General features: G+C 34.2%; 2 protein-coding genes, 1 long non-coding RNA gene and 1 pseudogene across 5 annotated transcripts in view; 3 read left to right on the top strand and 1 right to left on the bottom strand.

Moving 5' to 3' along the window:
• Window positions 1-280: 280 nt before the first annotated feature.
• Window positions 281-3,663, top strand: LOC131927962 (uncharacterized). 3 transcript variants are annotated; one of them, XM_059283843.1, is made up of 3 exons: window positions 281-369; window positions 2,653-2,836; window positions 3,010-3,663. In XM_059283843.1, exon 3 carries the CDS (start codon window positions 3,034-3,036, stop codon window positions 3,574-3,576), a length of 543 nt encoding a protein of 180 aa, XP_059139826.1. In that variant the 5' UTR covers window positions 281-369; window positions 2,653-2,836; window positions 3,010-3,033; the 3' UTR covers window positions 3,577-3,663. The 3 variants fall into 3 exon arrangements, with proteins under 3 accessions (XP_059139826.1, XP_059139832.1, XP_059139840.1); XM_059283849.1 differs by lacking the exon at window positions 2,653-2,836 and having other exon boundaries at window positions 286-369; XM_059283857.1 differs by lacking the exons at window positions 281-369; window positions 2,653-2,836 and adding an exon at window positions 818-907.
• On the top strand, window positions 3,577-5,482 carry LOC131928137 (zinc finger protein 3-like; the record flags this gene model as incomplete). The annotated part of the gene is made up of 1 exon (XM_059284082.1): window positions 3,577-5,482. A coding segment is annotated over one exon (621 nt), but the record flags the coding sequence as incomplete, so codon positions are not given.
• A 7,836-nt stretch (window positions 5,483-13,318) lies between these two features.
• LOC131928131 (DNA-directed RNA polymerase II subunit RPB11-b2-like) lies at window positions 13,319-13,634 on the top strand (annotated as a pseudogene).
• A 5,262-nt stretch (window positions 13,635-18,896) lies between these two features.
• LOC131928325 (uncharacterized) overlaps window positions 18,897-19,071 on the bottom strand; it is a 13,581-nt gene continuing 13,406 nt past the window's right edge. Inside the window, exon 5 of the long non-coding RNA XR_009383759.1 lies at window positions 18,897-18,918. This is a non-coding gene — a long non-coding RNA (uncharacterized LOC131928325). The remainder of the gene's footprint in view (window positions 18,919-19,071) is intronic.

The raw sequence follows: 19,071 nt of genomic DNA, 5'->3' as shown, positions 1-19,071 counted from the left end.
TTTTTCGTCACCCTCCCGGGTCGGTCTTCGACCTAATTAAATATTAGCATTAACTAATCTTAAGTTTAAAATAATTACAATCTACATACTTCATAATAAATATTTTTAGATGAATTATAAAAATTCCTATGCGTATACAGCTTACACGCATTACATTACATTTAATTAATCCTAAGTTAATTTGCAGTCTCTAAATATGAAAGGACTCTTATGGAATACATATTTTTATTCTTAATTGGCTGAAGAGTACTGAAGTGTATTTAAAAACTAAACTTTCTTTCTCATCTTTAGTCTAGCAACAAACAAGACAGATCTAGATCTAGATCTAGATCAAGATCTAGATCTAGATCTAGCTGATATATTATAAGAGTAAGTTGAATATTATTGAGTAATCTAGAATATTTTTTAAAAATCCTTAATTATTATCATCCGAGAAAAAAACCATCCCGCACTGGCCTATGCCAAGGCCGTTCGGTTCACAGCTTGCGGGTTTGTTTTATAATTTTATATCACGGCCCAAGCTGTCGAAGCGATTTAGATATCTAGTTTTGAATCTTTTATTTTGATCTAAAATCTAGATCGGCACGGTTTCGTTTTCATTAATGGGGGCGAACGAGTTGACGAGAATCCTTCCATCATTATATTAAATTTAACTAATATCTATAATAAACTCTAGATCTAATCTAGATCTAGGCCCTAATGCCTAAATAATAATATTAGGCCTAATAATATTTTATAGATTCTAGGCCTACATTGGCCTACATACATACAAATTTGAAATTAAGGCCCAGTAATAGATCTAGATATTGGATCTAGATATCTACTTAGTACTTATGCCTACTACTACTATTAACTATGATTGGGAATTCGAGACTAGTAATGTGAAAAGAACGTGCATTAAATTTTAGTAATTATTTCACATTTTAAGGAAGATATGTTTTAAAAGTTACAAAAAATGTTTCAAACTTTCATTCATGTAGCTGTTTTTAAACAATTATATTAAAAATTTCAGTATTAAATAAAGTTTAGCAATGTTTTCATCAGATGCAACAAAGCTCGTTTACTTCAGCAGCCGTCTTTTTTTTTTTTTGGTAAACTTATAGCGGGAGATTTAGGGGAAGACACTCTATTTTACAAATGGCTGCTGTTTATATAGCAAATATTGCTAGCTAACACTGCTGTTTAAAGTAACTTTCTGGCCTATATTGATATATTTAGCCTTTGTTTTGGTTTATTATTCCATTATCTATAATATTTGACACAAATATATCACAATTTACTTCTATTAAAGCCTTAACTATGAGACAACTTTGTCGCACATTGCTAGCCTCGGCCGATTTTTCGTACCCAAAACTCTAGATTACCAGGAATTTTTATACAAGTGTCTAAAAATTGAATCTTCTTTAAAAAGGGGGTGTTAGATTACTTGTAGTTAACTAAATACACGCATGGCTGGCAATGGCATATTTCAATGCTAAGCCTGTCTCTAACCCCAACCCTAATCCTACCATATGCCTAACCCTAATTTTTAACCATAAAATTAGTCAAGATTACAATACTACTAACAAACCAACACAACTATTTTATGGAAGAATCTATTATCGGACATCTGTATCTAAAATCATCCCATTTTTATTTTGGTAATTCACATATACTTGTGAACTTAAATCTACTATCACAAATGCTAGATTGTGCTAAAAACAATTTACTAAAGAACAGTAAGATCAGCTAGACCTAGGACTATCATCTGACACTGTATTGTCTTTTTACAAGATTCAATAACATTCTGTTTTTTAACCTGCCCCTACCTTTCATGTTGAAATAAAACTGTTAATTGTTATGTCAACATTGAATTGCTCAAATTAAAAAAATCTAGCAGACCCGATATCCCTTTTTATACCTAGACAAATGATTTAGTAGACCCTTGTGGCCTACTGTTTTCAGTTTTAAAACCTGTCTTGATCGTTGTTTTTTGTTGTTATTAGTGCAAATAGCATTAAAAGCTTAGGCTAAGATTTGGTGTTAAGGTTAGACTTTAGGATTAGGCTTAAGGGTAAGGGATAGCCTAAGAAAATAGGTAAAGCAAGTCACTAAGAGCTGTGTATCTTATTAGGACCCAGTCATCAGAAAATAAACAGCTTATTTCCTCTCAAAAGGAAGAGAATATTTATAATCTCATGTGAGATTATCTGAGAATATTGCGTATCTGCCAAAATTGTCCATCTGAAATTTTATTCCCTGTGACCTAACATAGATAAAATAAATAAAAAAATTAGTAAACAACGTAGCTCTGTTGGGCTGTTAAATTAAAGCGTTAAACTTGATTTATAAAGTTTCCCTTTCAAACCTGACGGTCTATGGGGCAAGTGAAGTAGAGTTCACTTGTTTCTGTGACCTCAGCATATGAAGAGATAGTGTGGTCAGCACTATGCCCAGCCGCTTTTACTTTCCCTAACCTGAGTACCCATCAGAGTTGGGTGGACTCAAGGATGGTCTACTAACTTGAACCCAGATTCGAACTCGTGACTTACGGGTTAGCAGTCCAGCTCTCTACCGCTAGACCACTCCGTCCCTTATAAACTTGATCTATAATTATTTATAATTATAGCAATATTTTAAATTATAAAAATGTCAATTTTTATTTTATTTCAGAGGGATAAATACTAACATAGTAATGGTAGACTTTATTAAGACGACTGTTAAGCATCTTTAACCACCTGTAAAAACAAAATGAAGTAAAAAAAAATTGGAAAGGAGCTCACTTATTATAAGACCTATTAAAATATTTGAAAAATTGAAAGCAACTTGAATTTTTCCCTTAATTTAGCCAGAAAATGTATGGTCATCCTCTTTTTGTTATATTTCCTCCAGTGTCGTTTAGATAATATAATAAAGGAATCATGACTACCCATGTGTACACCAGCCAGCACAACTTTTTATGTTTATATATTATATACTTTGTTTTGGCTATATAATCACAACTTTAACATTTAAATATTTAATCCTCAGTTCATTTATAAGAAGCAGTGCAACATGGGAGAGGAAACTAGTGATTTAGATTTACAGTCTGATGAATTACCAGAATTTTTAAATTCTGAAGATGTTAAGCCACTTCTATCTACAGTATTTTCATCTTCTTCTAACATAAAAACAGAAGTATCATCATTTTTTACTTTCCGTGATACGAAACCAAACTTGACATTTTTAACTTCAGAGGATGTTAAAACCAATGTTATGCAAGAATTTTCATCTTCTAAAGACGCAAAGTCAGAATGTACACCATTTTCATCTTTTGATGCTGTAAAACACAATATGACATTTCTAACTTCTCAAGATGTAAAAGCAGGATTTTTAATTCATGAACATACAAAACCTGCTTTATCAGCAGTGTGTACAAGATCTGAAGATGTAAAACCAGAATTAACAACTTTATCAACTAGTGAAGATTTAAAACCAGAATTACAAACTTTATCAACTAGTGAAGATAAAAAACCAGAATTACAAGCTTTATCAACCAACAATGATATAAAACCAGATTTATGGACGAAATTTTTAGATTCCGAGGACAAACAATAAAATGGATTTGAAGAAAAGCTTAAACTCTCTGAAGATGAAACATATCTCTCGGTTGATCCTCATGTTCATCATGAACAGTTTTTTCAAAGATCTAACTTGAATAAACAAACCCAAGCAGGGGAGAGGTCACTTGAATGTGATGCTTGCCATAATAGGTTTTCAGATAGCTCTAGGTTAATTAAACATAAAAAAGTTCATTCTGGAGATAAGCTACATGAATGTGATGATTGTCATAAAAAGTTTTCTAATAGTTCTGCTCTAAGCAGCCACAAAAAAATTCATTTAATAGTTAAACATTATGAATGTGATGTTTGTCATAAAAGGTTTTCTTTCAGTTCTGTTTTAATAATTCACAAACGTATTCATTCAGGAGAAAAACCATATGAATGTAATGTTTGTCATAAAAAGTTTTCTAGCAGTTCTCATTTAACAACACACAAACGAGTTCATTCAGGAGATAAACCGTATGAATGTGATGTTTGTCATAAAAAGTTTTCTGTCCATTCTAATTTGATGGAACACAAAAAACTTCATTCAGGAGAGAAACCATTTGAATGTGATGTTTGTTATAAAAGGTTTTCTTTCAGTTCTGCTTTAATAATTCACAAACGTATTCATTAAGGAGAAAAACCATATGAATGTAATGTTCGTCATAAAAAGTTTTCTAGTAATTCTGTTTTAACAAAACACAAACGAGTTCATTCAGGAGATATACCTTATGTATGTGATGTTTGTCATACATAAAAGGTTTTCTGACAGTTTTAGTTTACGTAGGCACAAATAAATTCATACTGGAAATAAATTTTATAAATCTATTGTTTGTCATGACAACTTCACCCAGAATAGTGGTTATGTTGTATTATTTAAATTGTTGAAGCATCAATGGAACAAACATTCTAATTTTTAACTCATTCACATTCTGTATATATAAATAAAAAGATAATGTTTAAGTTCTACTTCTAGGTTACTTATATATATCTATGTATATATACAAATATTGCAAGAGGTTCATTGCATAAATTTTAATGTAATTAAAAGGTTAGAGTTAGAGAAGATTGTTCTTAATAAATTATAATAGTAAATTACCCATTTTCGACCATCCTTGCAGCTAAACATATAGTTGATCTTTTTCTTTGGTCTCAGCGGGGTCATTCCCTGACACAACTATCAGTTTCTAATGCTTGAAATAGTAAATCCACATACAAGTTATAAATTTAAACGCAAGAAGACTAAACCTGCAACGGTTATGTTTTGACATTTTGGTATTGTATTTTTAGCATAATTTATGCTTTGTTTTGTTCATTTTTTTTAAAAACACTTTAATGAAAAAATGTCTGTAGTCATTTGCTGTGGGACTGTAACATTCAATTAAAAATCACTAACAAAATGTATCAATTTTTTATATTTTTTTTACTAAAAACTTGTATTCTTACATTAATTCCAATACGACCTCTGTGTGTTGAATGCTGGGGTTTATTTGAGCTTTTTCTGATGATTTAATGCCTTAACATACCAGGTAGTTGAGTTCAGTGTCAGACAACAAAGGTTTGTTCGGCATGAGATGCAAAGTTAACATTTGACTTTTCAAACTGTTTAGATATTTTTCTGCTACTTATTAGTAAAAAAAATTTTTTTAAATATGTTAAATGTTATCCTTATTCAACGTCATTCAAATGCAAAAATATATGCAGTGTCTTTCTAATCATGGATACTGTAAACCATTTAAAAGACTTATATGAATATATTCAATAGCACATTTTACACCACATTGTCACACCCTACATACACATGTTCAAATGACTTATGCACATGTATTAACAGAATTTTTTTTTTCATAAAGATGTTTTAATAACGAGCTTTTTGTATAATAATGCACTTAAAAATATATAACTTGCAGTATTTTAAATATGTTTTAGTTACCACATTTCACTTGATCATTCACGCTAATTATGTAATTTTTTTTCCCAACACCACAACAAAGTAATAAAAAGTCAATTAACACTATAAGTTTGAAAATTGAAATTAATTTGTATATCATTAATTTAGACGAAGAGCACCGGGGATCGTCTATTCTCCTTAGGGGGCGCCAAAATGGGTTGGAAAAATAAATTGAAAGCTTGAGGGGGGTGCAGATCGAAAGTTTGGGGAGGGGTGCAAATTGCAATGTGTAGGGTGGGGGGTGCAAATCGAAATCTTGAGTGGGTGCTAATCGAAAGTTTTTCCCCGGGCGCCGGGAAGGGTCGCTAGGCCTCTGATTACGGGGTATGGCGGCATGGTAGTTCAGTTCCTGGGTCGAGTCGGTATAGCTTATGGTTGCTAAACCGAAAAGTCTCGAGTTCAAACCCTCGGGTAGATGAGGCTCGTTAGCTGAGGACAGCCACTCTTCTAGGAGAGACAACTCCAAAATCAAACAATTGCTGCCTTGTAGTTTGTGTTGGTTGGACAAAGGCTAAGGAAGCAAATCCAAAAAGAAAAGCAGGCTGAAATCGAAGTCAATGGCCTCAATTTCGCAAAACCAGTTGACACGTAATCCTTAATTGTGATGGAAGCATGGTCGAGTCGGCAAAGCTGATGGTTGATAAATTCGAAAAAAGTCTCGAGTTCAAACCCTCTGGCAGATAAGGCTCGTTCCTCCCAACGCTAAAAGTTAAGAACGAAGAAGAAAATCTTGAGGGGGGGTGCAAATCGAAAAAATTTTCCCCGGGCGCCGGGAAGGGTCACTACGCCTATGATTGCGGGGTCTGGCGGCATGGTAGTTCCGTTCCTGGGTAAACTACAATTACTTCACGGGGAAGGGAGATACACATTGTAACAACTAAAGTAAATAGGGCTATCTTGAACTCACTGTGACCCCAAGTAGGCCCACGCGTTCATACAGCATGGTTTATTGTTGGGTTGTTTTTTTTTGGGGGGGGGGGGGGTGGAGATAAAATGACGTCATCGGCCATTTCAAAGGGGTCGTCCATAAATGACATCACACTCATTGTGTCGGTTTGTGATAAGGAGGAGAGGATCCCGATCGTGTGACGTAACACTTTTGCATTATAAAAAAGTCATTATAAAAAAAAACGAATTTTAGCCGTTATTTCGCGTTTTAGAAAACTTTAAATAAATTGTAATAGTAATTGATTCAAATTCTCCATGTTGGCTGATTTTTAAGAAAAATTCAATTGCAATTTTGAGGGGGTTGTGGGCTGAGGTGCGACGTCATTTTAGGGGGAAGTCTGGCTTTTTATGACGGGGGGGGGGAGGTAAAAATCGTCAAAAAACGCGTGAAGTCATTTCATATTTAAATATAATATCAATATAAATGTAGGCATCATGTGCGAGCAAGATTTCCAATATAAACAGCGGCCATCTGTAAAATAGAGTGGTTTCCCTTGAATCTCAAGCAAAAATGTTACAAAATAAACCGGGAGTGATCTTGCCTAAACTTTCTCGAATATTCTTATATAACTTGGAATATATACATGATTTTTAATTACTTAAACTTTTAAAAATAGAATAGAATCTCATACAAAAAAGAATTGCGCACCAAGCGAACGCCAAAACAAAATGTGCATAATAGTGCGCAATATTATTAATACTTTATAAATTTACATGCGTTTTTTAAGAAATCGGAAATAGCGAAAATTAGTACTTCCGGTCAACGGAAATTACACAAAATTTGACAGAAGGTAGAGAATTAGATCTTTTACTTACATGTGAAATTTCATTTGTCTATCTGAAATAGTACTCAAGTTATAGGCTTTTGAAAAATTCAAAGTAGAAAAAGTACCACTTCCGGTTATCGGGAAGTTGATCAGGATCTACGATTTAGATAAAATACTTATATATGAAATTTCATCAACCTAGATGTAACGGTACTCAAGTTATCGTGTTTACACACAGACAGACAGACACACACACACACAGACACACAGACATACGGACAAGATTGCAAAATTATGTTTTTCTGTATCAGTGAGGTGTAAAACGTCGAGATTTATAAAAATCTCGATTTTTTTTGCACGATTACAAGACTTACAAATAGTATAACCTAAAAGTACTTGTCGCCACCTAGCGTCAGGGGTGGCAAATCTGCGCAGCAATATTGTCATTGACAATAGAGTCCCTGAAAACACGTGATCTAAATCACTTGATACCTAGTTCCGCCGCCACAGTGGTGTACACCAGACGTAAACACAATCAGCTGTTTACCAGCGCTGGACGCGTTCACTGTATGTAAAGAACCGCACCCGCGGAAAAGGAAAAATATGTTAAAAAACTTGAACTCTTAGGAATTGAAGATCCTTATATTGTTATTGACAGTTTCGTGTATAATATAAATATGTGGCCGAAATTTCTAAATAAAAATACTGTTAGTAATACTGTTTGCGTTTAGAGTTTAAGTAGACAAATCTGATCAAATGCAGTAATATATTATAGGTTATCTAGATCTGGTTAATGTAGATTCTAGATTATCTGCTAAGTTCAAGATTTAGTAGCAATAGATCTAGTACCACCACACTATCGTAGCAAACGAGAGACCACTTAACTCCTACAAAACCCACATTACAACGGCTAATATAATTCATGGGTAATAACCACTGCTGTTCTTAGATCTCAGCCAATCTGAGTAGCATGTTCTACAATTTAAGACACTTATAATCCAGCAGGGAAGTGATCATACACATTAATACTGATGTTCAACCCTCATGATGGTCAGCCCTCACCTTTTTCTAACCCACAATAAAACCAAAGAGGAGTCAGTACCACTGCCCTCCCCTGAAAATTTCTCACCTCCGTGATACCCAGCCACACAGAGATAGTATCTCTTATATAATTTTGACCCTCAGAGCCCAGCAGGGAGAACAAAGGGGAAAGCCTTTTCTCACCTCGATGTCATGTTATGTCATTTATAGCACACATGGCTCATCAGGGGAAAGCATTTAGGCAGATTAGGCCTAGTTAGTATCCCTTTTTACACCCAACAATCTTAACTCTGGAAAGCTACACACTAGTATACTAGCTACACACTAGGTGCATACTGTAAACTACTAGACTGTAGGCCCTATGTAGACCTGCAAGTGTATCAATTGTAGACTGGGTTCATTGTTATTATTCTAAACCATCTCACTTATAATGTTTCTAGCTTGATTTGTTTCTTTTATAAACAGTGGATTTAAAAAAAATTAGCCCAATCATTAACCAAGTAATAATACTGTAGTTATTTGTTGTTGGCTGGTATGATCTAGATTCTACTACTAGGCTACGTAAACTTAGTAGACTAATTAATAAATATGCATTTGAATTTAATTAAACTCAGACCAGTATCAGATACATATTGCTGTAAAAAGACACAAAGTAATTTATTAAAGACTTCTACTACAATAATATCAACTACATGCTTGTATAAACTTTTTAAAATTTAATTTAAGTAGCAGATTCTAGATTTAAGTCTAGTCATATAATCTATTTCAATTTCAGAAAATTTCGTTTGCTAAAAAAATGATTAGATTATAGAGCGAGATTGTAGATCTTAGAGACAATTAAATGCTTTATTAGGCCTATTATTACTACTTTTGATTTATTATGGTTGTATTTTGAATCGAATGTAGATCTAAATTTTGTAATTGAATTTAAGTAAAGTAGATTTTCGATTCTATGTCTACCCAGCGGAGCCAGTCACCCTAAATCCAGAATCTAGATCTGTGGTCCGAATTATGTTTACGCTATGTTTAGAGCTAGATTCTAGATCTAGACGTTAAAACACTATTTTCTTTGTTGCGCCTTGCCGCTGCTTCACTCACACCGCTGCGATAAATATTGTCTAAAAATTGACGGCGTCTACGTTCTGTTAACTGTCGATCTCTAGCATCTTGGTTTAATATAACCCTTGGCAGTCGAAATAAAAGAATCCCTTTAGATCTGCCACTTCGAGTATCACAACCTTTCACCGCACAGATCACCATTTTCAATATAGATCTGTACACCGAGATGGTGGATGCTTACATCCACGAACGGACGTGACGTCATATGAAAGGACTGTATACATTTCCTTTATAAATAAACCGGGAGTGATCTCCCCTAAACTTTCTCGAATATTTTTATATAAAATAACAGGGGATGGGAACTCGGGCTATAGACATGATTTTTAATCCATTTTAAATACTTAAAGTTTTAAAAATAGAATAAAATCTCGTAGACAAAAGAATTGCACACCGAGTGAACGCTAAATAAAAAAGTGAATTAATAGTGCGCAATATTATTAGTACTTTAAAAATTTACATTAGTTTTTTGAGAAATCGGAAGAAGCGTAAATTACTACTTCCGATCAACGGAAATTAGTGTAAATTTAACAGAAGGTAGAGAATTAGATCTTTTACTTACATGTAAAATTTCATTTATCTCTCTGAAATAGTTATAGGCTTTCGAAAAATTCAAAGTAGGAAAAGTACCACTTCCGGTTATCGGAAATCGCTCAAAAGTTGATACGGATCTACGATTTTGATAAAATACTTATATATGAAATTTCATCAACCTAGCTGTAACGGTACTCAAGTTATTGTGTTTACATACGGACAGACAGACAGACACGGACAAGATTGCAAAATTATGTTTTTCCGTATCAGTGAGGTGTAAAACGTCGAGATTTGTAAAAATCTGGATTTTTTTTTGCACGATTACAAGAGTTTCTCTATACTTCGTATATACGAGAAAGTAAAAAAGGCAGAGATACCCGTTTTTTGCATACACACCGTTTTATTCCTAACTCATATCTATCCATTTGCCTAAACTCATTGCTATTACTAACTCTTGACAGACCAGATAGTCTTGACAGGGACAATTATCTTCCCTCGCTTGCATACATAAATTTACAAACAAAGACAGCGCTCTTTTTCACTTTACAAGTAGAGCATTCTTTACTTTAGTTTTTTTTTTTTTTTTTTTTTACATTTTCCACATAGAACCCCACTATTAACTTTGGGAAGAAAGTTTACACTTTTTCGGTCGAAGGCTGAGAACTAATTTTTTTTAACTTCCTTTTAACTTCCTTTACTACAAAATAGATAGAACGGAAGAAACGAGATCTATTTTTAGCCACCACGTGATAAAACATTTATAGCTTTTTTTTTTCCTCGGCAAGAAAGAAACAAGGACTATGCCGCGCTACTGGGGGTCAAGGGCTATAACCCACATTTGTTAACTCGACGTACTGATGAGATAGTTTGTTTGGGTTTTGTACCCACTTGCAAGAGAGCAGTTTTCGCTCTTTGTCGACCTGTTTATGTCAAGTTCATTTTAATGGCATGGGTTTAAGCTATTAACTGCATAGAGGGAAAAAAAAGTAAAAAAAAAAATAGGAACAAATTTGGGAATTACCCATTTTTTATGCGACGAGTAGCACAGCATAGCCGCCCGGAATTTTTTTTTAATTAAAAAAAAAAAAATGTGAGTTCACAGACGCGAATCATGTAAAGTATTTCTGTGAGTTATGAGATTTTTTTTTTTTGTGCGAGTTGCGGTTACAGAAAATAATTGTATGCGCTGTTTTATTGAATATTTGTGTGTATGTCCAGAGCGTAGCGACCCTTCCCGGCGCCCGGGGACAAACTTTCGATTTCCACCCCTCTCTAACTTGTGATTTGCACCACCCCCTCAAACTTTCGATTCGCAACCCCTCTTCGAACTTTTGATTCGCACCCCCCCTTTAAACTTTCAATTTGTTTTTCCTACCCATTTTGCCCCCCCCCCCCTAAGGTCGGCGCCCGAGGACTTAACTATTTGTTAGCAAAAATAGCAAACTCAATTTATATGTTGGTTGTGTGATTTCTTAAATGTCTGTAACATCACTTTTTTGTATTCTGTTCAAGCGTTTTTTTATAATCTTATTGAGTGACATTTTATGTTGGTTGTTGGTTGTTTTTATGCTGGTATTTTGTGATTTATTAAGGATTTTTCAATGTTTATTCTGTATTCAATTTGAACAATATTGTATTTATGTAATATGTCGTCGTTTAGTGTCAGTCACCCAGTGCTAATGATATGTAATATTGATACATAAATCGTTTAGTATGTAGTTAGATATCTTTGATTAGTGGTCTAGTTTTGTGAGCTGAATCCTGCTATTTCAATGACGCAAACGAATTAAAGCATAGAATTAAATCAATATACATTTATATCAGTGGGTGTGGTTAGAGTTTTGGTGTTAAATTTTGTTACACAATTTTGACACGTTTCCAGAGCAGCGAGTTTTTTACTTTCTCATATATACGAAGTATAGAGAAAGTCTTGTAATCGTGCAAAAAAAAAAAAAATCGAGATTTTTACAAATTTCGACGTTTCACACCTCACTGATACGGAAAAACATAATTTTGCAATCTTGTCCGTATGTCTGTGTCTGTCTGTGTGTCTGTCTGTGTGTCTGTCTGTCTGTCCGTGTGTAAACACGATAACTTGAGTACCGTTACAGCTAGGTTGATGAAATTTCATATATCAGTATTTAATCAAAATCGTAGATCCGTATCAATGTTTGAGCGATTTCCGATAACCGGAAGTGGAACTTTTCCTACTTTGAATTTTTCAAAACCCTATAACTTGAGTACTATTTCAGATAGATAAATGAAATTTCATATGTAAGTAAAAGATCTAATTCTCTACCTTCTATTAAATTTTGAGTCATTTCCGTTGACTGGATGTAGTACTTTACGCTACTTCCGATTTCTCAAAAAACTAATGTAAATTTTAAAAGTAATAATAATATTGCGCACCATTATGCGCTTTTTTATTTGGCGTTCACTTGGTGTGCAATTAATGTGTCTACGAGATTTTATTCTATTTTTAAAACTTTAAGTATTTAAAATGGATTAAAAATCATGTCTATAGCCCGAGTTCCCATCCCCTGTTATTTTATATAAGAATATTTGAGAAAGTTTAGGGGAGATCACTCCCGGTTTATTTTTCACGTTTTCCAAATAAAAAAATATTTCTGTGGCGACGCAAGGATAATAGCATCTACATATTTTTTTTTTGCAATTAGATAGTATGCCAGTTTTATGTTTTGCCTCTAAGGAAGCTGACTCCAAGTAGACTGCGCAAAATACGTGACGGCAATGATGGTATTGATATAGTTTTAACTTTATTCGCATATGTACACGAATATACATTTCAACATATACGTATATATATATATATATATATATATATATATATATATATATATATATATATATATATATATATATATATATATATATATATATATATATATATATATATATATATATATATATATATAATATATATATATATATATATATATATATTTTTTTTTTTATTTATTTATTTATATATATAACATACATACATGTAGGCTACATGTATTAGTTTAAGTAAGATTATCTCGTACCCTACAAGGGCGATAACCTAGAAAAAGAGACAAGCTGCACAATGTATCGTATAATCCACCTTTTAAAATAGATGGGAATATTTGATCATGCAATCCTAATGTATAATTTTATTTTTCTAATAAACTTGTTTAAACCTTAGATTTTTGAAAAAGCTACCTATTTATGCACTCTTATATTTTAAAAAAAGAAACGAAACAGCATTTTAAAATATTTTTATTTTATATATGCATTACTATAATATTGTTATTTATTTATCAGTAATCCATTTACCAACAACATCTCGTGTAAGTCACCTTTATGAAAACGATAAACATGACAGTCGTATTGGAATAGCAGTTTTAAAATTCATTATGAATCCTCCATCGACTTTTGAGTCATTTCTTCTGTTTGAAGGAGAAAAAAATCTACATAGAGAAAGACACTAAAGTCCCCAATGCAGCCATCTTCACTGTCAACAAAGAAGACGACACTCTTGGAAATGTAATCACCACTCAGCTGTTAAAAGACCCCCACGTTTTATTTGCTGGCTACAAGATCCCTCACCCCTTGGAGCACAAGTTTGTCCTGAGGATCCAGACCACACCTGACTACACCCCACATGAAGCCATCACAAATGCCATCACTGATCTAATATCTGACACCACAAACGCCATCACTGATCTCTGACACTACAAATGCCATCACTGATCTCTGACATCACAAACGCCATCACTGATCTCTGACACCACAAACGCCATCACTGATCTGACCTCTGACATCACAAACGCCATCACTGATCTGATCTCTGACATCACAAACGCCATCACTGATCTCTGACATCACAAACGCCATCACTGATCTCTGACACCACAAATGCCATCAGTGATCTCTGACACCACAAACGCCATCACTGATCTCTGACATCACAAACGCCATCACTGATCTCTGACACCACAAACGCCATCACTGATCTCTGACATCACAAACGCCATCACTGATCTAATCTCTGACACCACAAACGCCATCACTTACATGATCTCTGACACCACAAACGCCATCACTGATCTCTGACACCACAAACGCCATCACTGATCTCTGACATCACAAACGCCATCACTGATCTCTGACACCACAAATGCCATCACTGATCTCTGACACCACAAATGCCATCACTGATCTCTGACATCACAAACGCCATCACTGATCTCTGACATCACAAACACCATCACTGATCTCTGACACCACAAATGCCATCACTGATCTCTCACACCACAAACGCCATCACTGATCTCTGACATCACAAACACCATCACTGATCTCTGACACCACAAATGCCATCACTGATCTCTGACACCACAAATGCCATCACTGATCTCATCTTTGACACCACAATCGTACTTCATGACATTTTTTTCACTTATCATGAAAACAAGTTGGATATAAAATGTTTTGAGAATAAATATTTTTAGTTATGGTAAAAAATAAAATAAAATAAATTAAAAAGTAAGTCACATTTATGAGTTAGATAATAAAACTTCTGAAGAAACCATTTCATTGCCAACAAGACAAATTTATTTGTCACACATGAAAAATCTGAGTTAAAGTTTTTCTGTAGCTGGCATTTAACACCAGATACACCAAGAAATTACTACAACAGCACATAGTGGTACAGACATACGACACCTCCCACAGCAAGACCTCCAAATTCTCATAACCCCCAACCCCCAGACTTGGCAGAAGGTTATGCGCAGCCGTCACCATACATTTTGGGATGTTGCATACGGTTAAAATAATGGCCAAAAGCACCACTACTTTGGCCAGCTTTCTTTCCCGTGTTGAGAGATTATCCTCAAAACTGCTGGGTGGTTTTGTTTTACTTTGCGTAGAAATATTAACCCGATCGATGCGCACCGCGGTGCGAATTTTAGAAGAAGATTTGAGTGCGTAGATCATCCAAAACGTACAGACGATGATGATAGCTTGTGATGTTGCAGACAGACACATCCCAGCGATCAGGTCTGCGATGAATACACAAAGGACACATTCTTGTTAGTACACAATTTTTAACTGCGTAGCGTACACTACGGTTGCATTAATTCCCGTCCCTAAAATAGGAAACGTAACGCATTGTAATGGTGTAAACATGAAGACAGGTAAATGGATACCTATATGCAAGAAATAAATTATCAAAATCATGAAAACGCATCGTGTTGTTGTGAATACTTGTTTAACTCTAAAAGGGGAAATAACGCAAAAACATCGCTCGGCGGATATAACCGCGGTTATCCAGCATGAGATTAAATACGCGATATACCTCATCCAGCTGAAATAGAAAGCGCCGATGGTGTACGGGTCGACAGGGCTGTTGGGGTAGACGATGTTGACCAAGTAGCAGAAACAGCTGGACAGCTGTAGGGCGGACACCGTGAGGTCGGTGAAGGACAGGGTCCAAAGTCCAACACTCATGCTGTCCTTGAAACCCAGTCTAAAGAACACGAAGACGTTGACGCTGTTGGTCAAGACGCCAGTCATCGCTATAACGCCGTGGACGCTGATGGTTAGCGAAATGAACAGGTACTCCATCACCTCATCGGAGACTATTTCCTCTTTTCCGCCGTCGACTATTTCCACATTTACGACACCACCTCCAACGATTTCCGTCATATTCGCGGTTGATATTATTTCTTCAGAAACCGCCATATTCATTTGAAAATACTATCTTTTCTTTTAACGAAAATTAATTTAACAAATTGCAGCAGAAAAAAACTTTAGGACAGCGGAGCAAGCGAATATGAATATACACCGATCTGTCGCTAACAAAACGAATCTAGGAAATTATTCAATTAGTTTTATTATCAAAGTATGTAAGTAGACTATGTAGAAATATCAGTCTATTAGAGTCACTTGTTTAGGATTACTCACATTAAACTACATGATCCGCCGAGAAAGACGTACTCTTGATAGATACAGATCAAAACACAACGGGTAGTAATTACCGGGAGTAATGTGCAAGCGTTAATTAACTTACATACAATTATTTTTTAACGACACATTTCAAGTGCGTTTACTGTCGCATTATATAATTATTGGCAAATATAATACGTAGTTTATATAATTTCTGTCTTCGTGTTTGAATAATTATCTCCAAGAACGGCTTTATTAAATGTATATTTTAATTCTCTTAAAGTAACAGTAAGGCGTAATTTTACTAGAAAAATAAAAGAGTTATCCGAAGCAAAGAACAGAATAATAGTTTATAACTATTCTAGTAATTAAATCTAACAACTAAAATTAAAAAGTAACAATTAGTCTCTTCAGGTCATTAAAAAAATAGAAAATAAAATAATTGACGAAAATTATAAATGAGAGTCATTTGATATTTTAGAAACAATGTTTCGTTATTCTCTGAGATATAGTTTTTTTTTTAAAAAAGACTAAATAAGATGACATAACTGCGTGTGTATTTAATATTTAAGAACCCTCTATTTGGTTACTCTTTAAAGCTGGAACTATACTAAGAGAATTAAGATAATTATCGTTACGTTTATCAGCAATTAGAATAATTGTTCCGCCATTGTTACATTCAGGTTTTTGTTTTACTGATAACTATATGATGGGATACAGCAAAAGGAAAAAAATGCGCAACGGAAAACGGAGCACAAAAAGAGTATGCAGGAGGAAATTTTCCTTAAAAAATCGATCATTTATAGACGTTTGGTAAATATGTCCAATTGTACATTTGGACAATAAAACATTTTTCCACAAACTATTACCAAACGGAAGTGTATTAGTGTTGTAAGTTTGTATCTGCGCATTCGATTGTGTTTGCATAGTTTTCAGTTGCGCATTTTTCCGTTGCGCATTTATTTCTGGGAATCACAGAATCACACGCTTATGCTTCAGATGTTAATTAAACTGATAATGTATCGTTCATCATAGCTTTTCTGTTACTATTGCAATTTAAGTATGCTTTTTTTTGTTACTAAATAAAACAGGTCAAAACTGTTCAATCCTGTGTTTATTTATATTTGTTGTGCTATAAATGTTTTGTTGCATTCTTCAACACGTAGTAGTAAATAAATGATTTCACGTAGATAAAATATGCTTTACAAATAAAAAAGAAATATAAATAACATTGATGCAGATGAAATAGAGTTCGTCTGTGTAAATGAATAGATAATTTGCTGAGCTATATGTATCATCGATTTTACTTTGCTCGACTCGAGACAGGTACCCATTGCAGCTGAGTGAGCTCAGGGATTTCAAAAGAATGGAGAGGTTGACATTGAGAGGTCTACGTTCTATTGAACAGCCACACATACATATAATCCTTGAGGTGAAGGAGTGTTACATTTTTTTTATACTTATGTATGTTTTCATAAATATTTAAAAGGCTATTAAACAGTCATGAAAATTTCAAGATGGTCGAGCATCATGGCTAGACTGGGTCGTCGGACATCGGACAAAAAGATGCTAAGAACAAGTAGGGCTTGTAAGTAGGTCACAATGTCTCGTTCTCGTACTATGCAGCTAGTAGATTTCGAGACCGTACACTTACAAGCCCTATTCCCAGTGGGCTGTCAGGACCGTTGATGTAATGGGCATATTAGTGCTCTCTAGATCTAAATTATCCCGTAACCCTTATGTCTATGGTTAAGTGTCGGGGTGCCTAACCATCTCCATGCCTAACCACAGCCGGATGCCTCCATCTAGATGGCTCGCCTATAACTCCCTATTACTACATGGGATTCGGTGTCACCCCCACACACATGATTCTGTCACCACCGCCTTGTGGCACTACAAGCGGGGTAACATGAGGTGTGTGCACAGCCAAAATGTTTTCATAAAAAGCGTTTTAATAACAAGCTTTTATGTAATAATCAGAGTTTCTTCCAGGCATCTCTTCTTCATCTTTTTACCGCCCCCCCCCCCCCCCCCGAACGAAATGAAATTTAAATAATTTATATAGAAAATATATACTTTTAACAGTGTCCGCCCCCCCCCCCCCCCCCGAAGAAAGTTTACCGCCCCCCCCCCCCGAAGATTTCAAGTGCCCCCCCCCCCCCCCCCGGAGAAAAATGTCTGGAAGAAACACTGGTAATAATGCACTAAAAGTAGAAAATAAATTATACACTACTATTTAAATAACTATAAAGAAAAGCATGGGCCATTTCAGTATCTATTGGATACCTTTACTAATATATAGGAACATACCTTTTCTTTATAGTAATTTAAATAGTAGTGTATAATTTATTTTCTATTTTTTAGTGCATTATTACATAAAAGCTAGTTATTAAAACGGTTTTTTATGAATTTTTTTAGTACTTTACATGTTTTTATTTACAATATAGAACTATATTGTAAATAGTGTATAGAACTGCCTACTAATTTGGTCGAAATTAGAATTAATTCATATAAATTAAAACGCATTTAATGTCACGATGCATTGTCTTCATGTCTTGACCCACGTACCAATTACGAACTATATCTGTCAGTTAGAAGTGCCTGCAATTTCACAGGGCACTTCGACCTAGACAGACAGACAGACAGACAGAGGAGGTGAGTTAAATAAAAGCTTGTAAAAATAATTAGAATATAGTTTCCACTTTGTCGCCCACGATCTATCGCTAGTTAACGATCTTCTAATGAAACGACTTCACCGTCCATTTATCCATTAGTGAAATTTGTAAACAGCGTGTGTTAATGTGTTGAAGAAGTTTGATGGTAAATTTTTATGAAAACATATACCAAAACATTAAACAATTGATGTTTCATTTTTTTATTACATTTTCAAACAGAAAAAAACATTTATCGGGATTGGCAAAACAGAATGTTAAAATAATAGTGAGAGGGTCGTATTTTAGTTCATCAGTAGATTGAGGATATTTTTTTATGATAAGAATTAAAATTTGGAATGTGTCAAAGGCTAAAATGTGTATACGCAATAGTATAACTGGGAAAAATAGTCCGTCTGAAAAACATGACCAAAATTAAAAGTTTATAAACACTTTTGAGATAAATTTTCGTAAATGTTTCTGCATGTGTTAATATATATATATATATATATATATATATATATATATATATATATATATATATATATATATATATATATATATATATA

This window comes from Physella acuta, unplaced genomic scaffold (assembly GCF_028476545.2).
Source record: "Physella acuta isolate Inbredline_101_S28 unplaced genomic scaffold, ASM2847654v3 ptg000090l, whole genome shotgun sequence".
NCBI classification, from domain to species: Eukaryota; Metazoa; Mollusca; class Gastropoda; family Physidae; genus Physella; species Physella acuta.
This window is presented reverse-complemented; position numbering and strand designations above follow the sequence as displayed.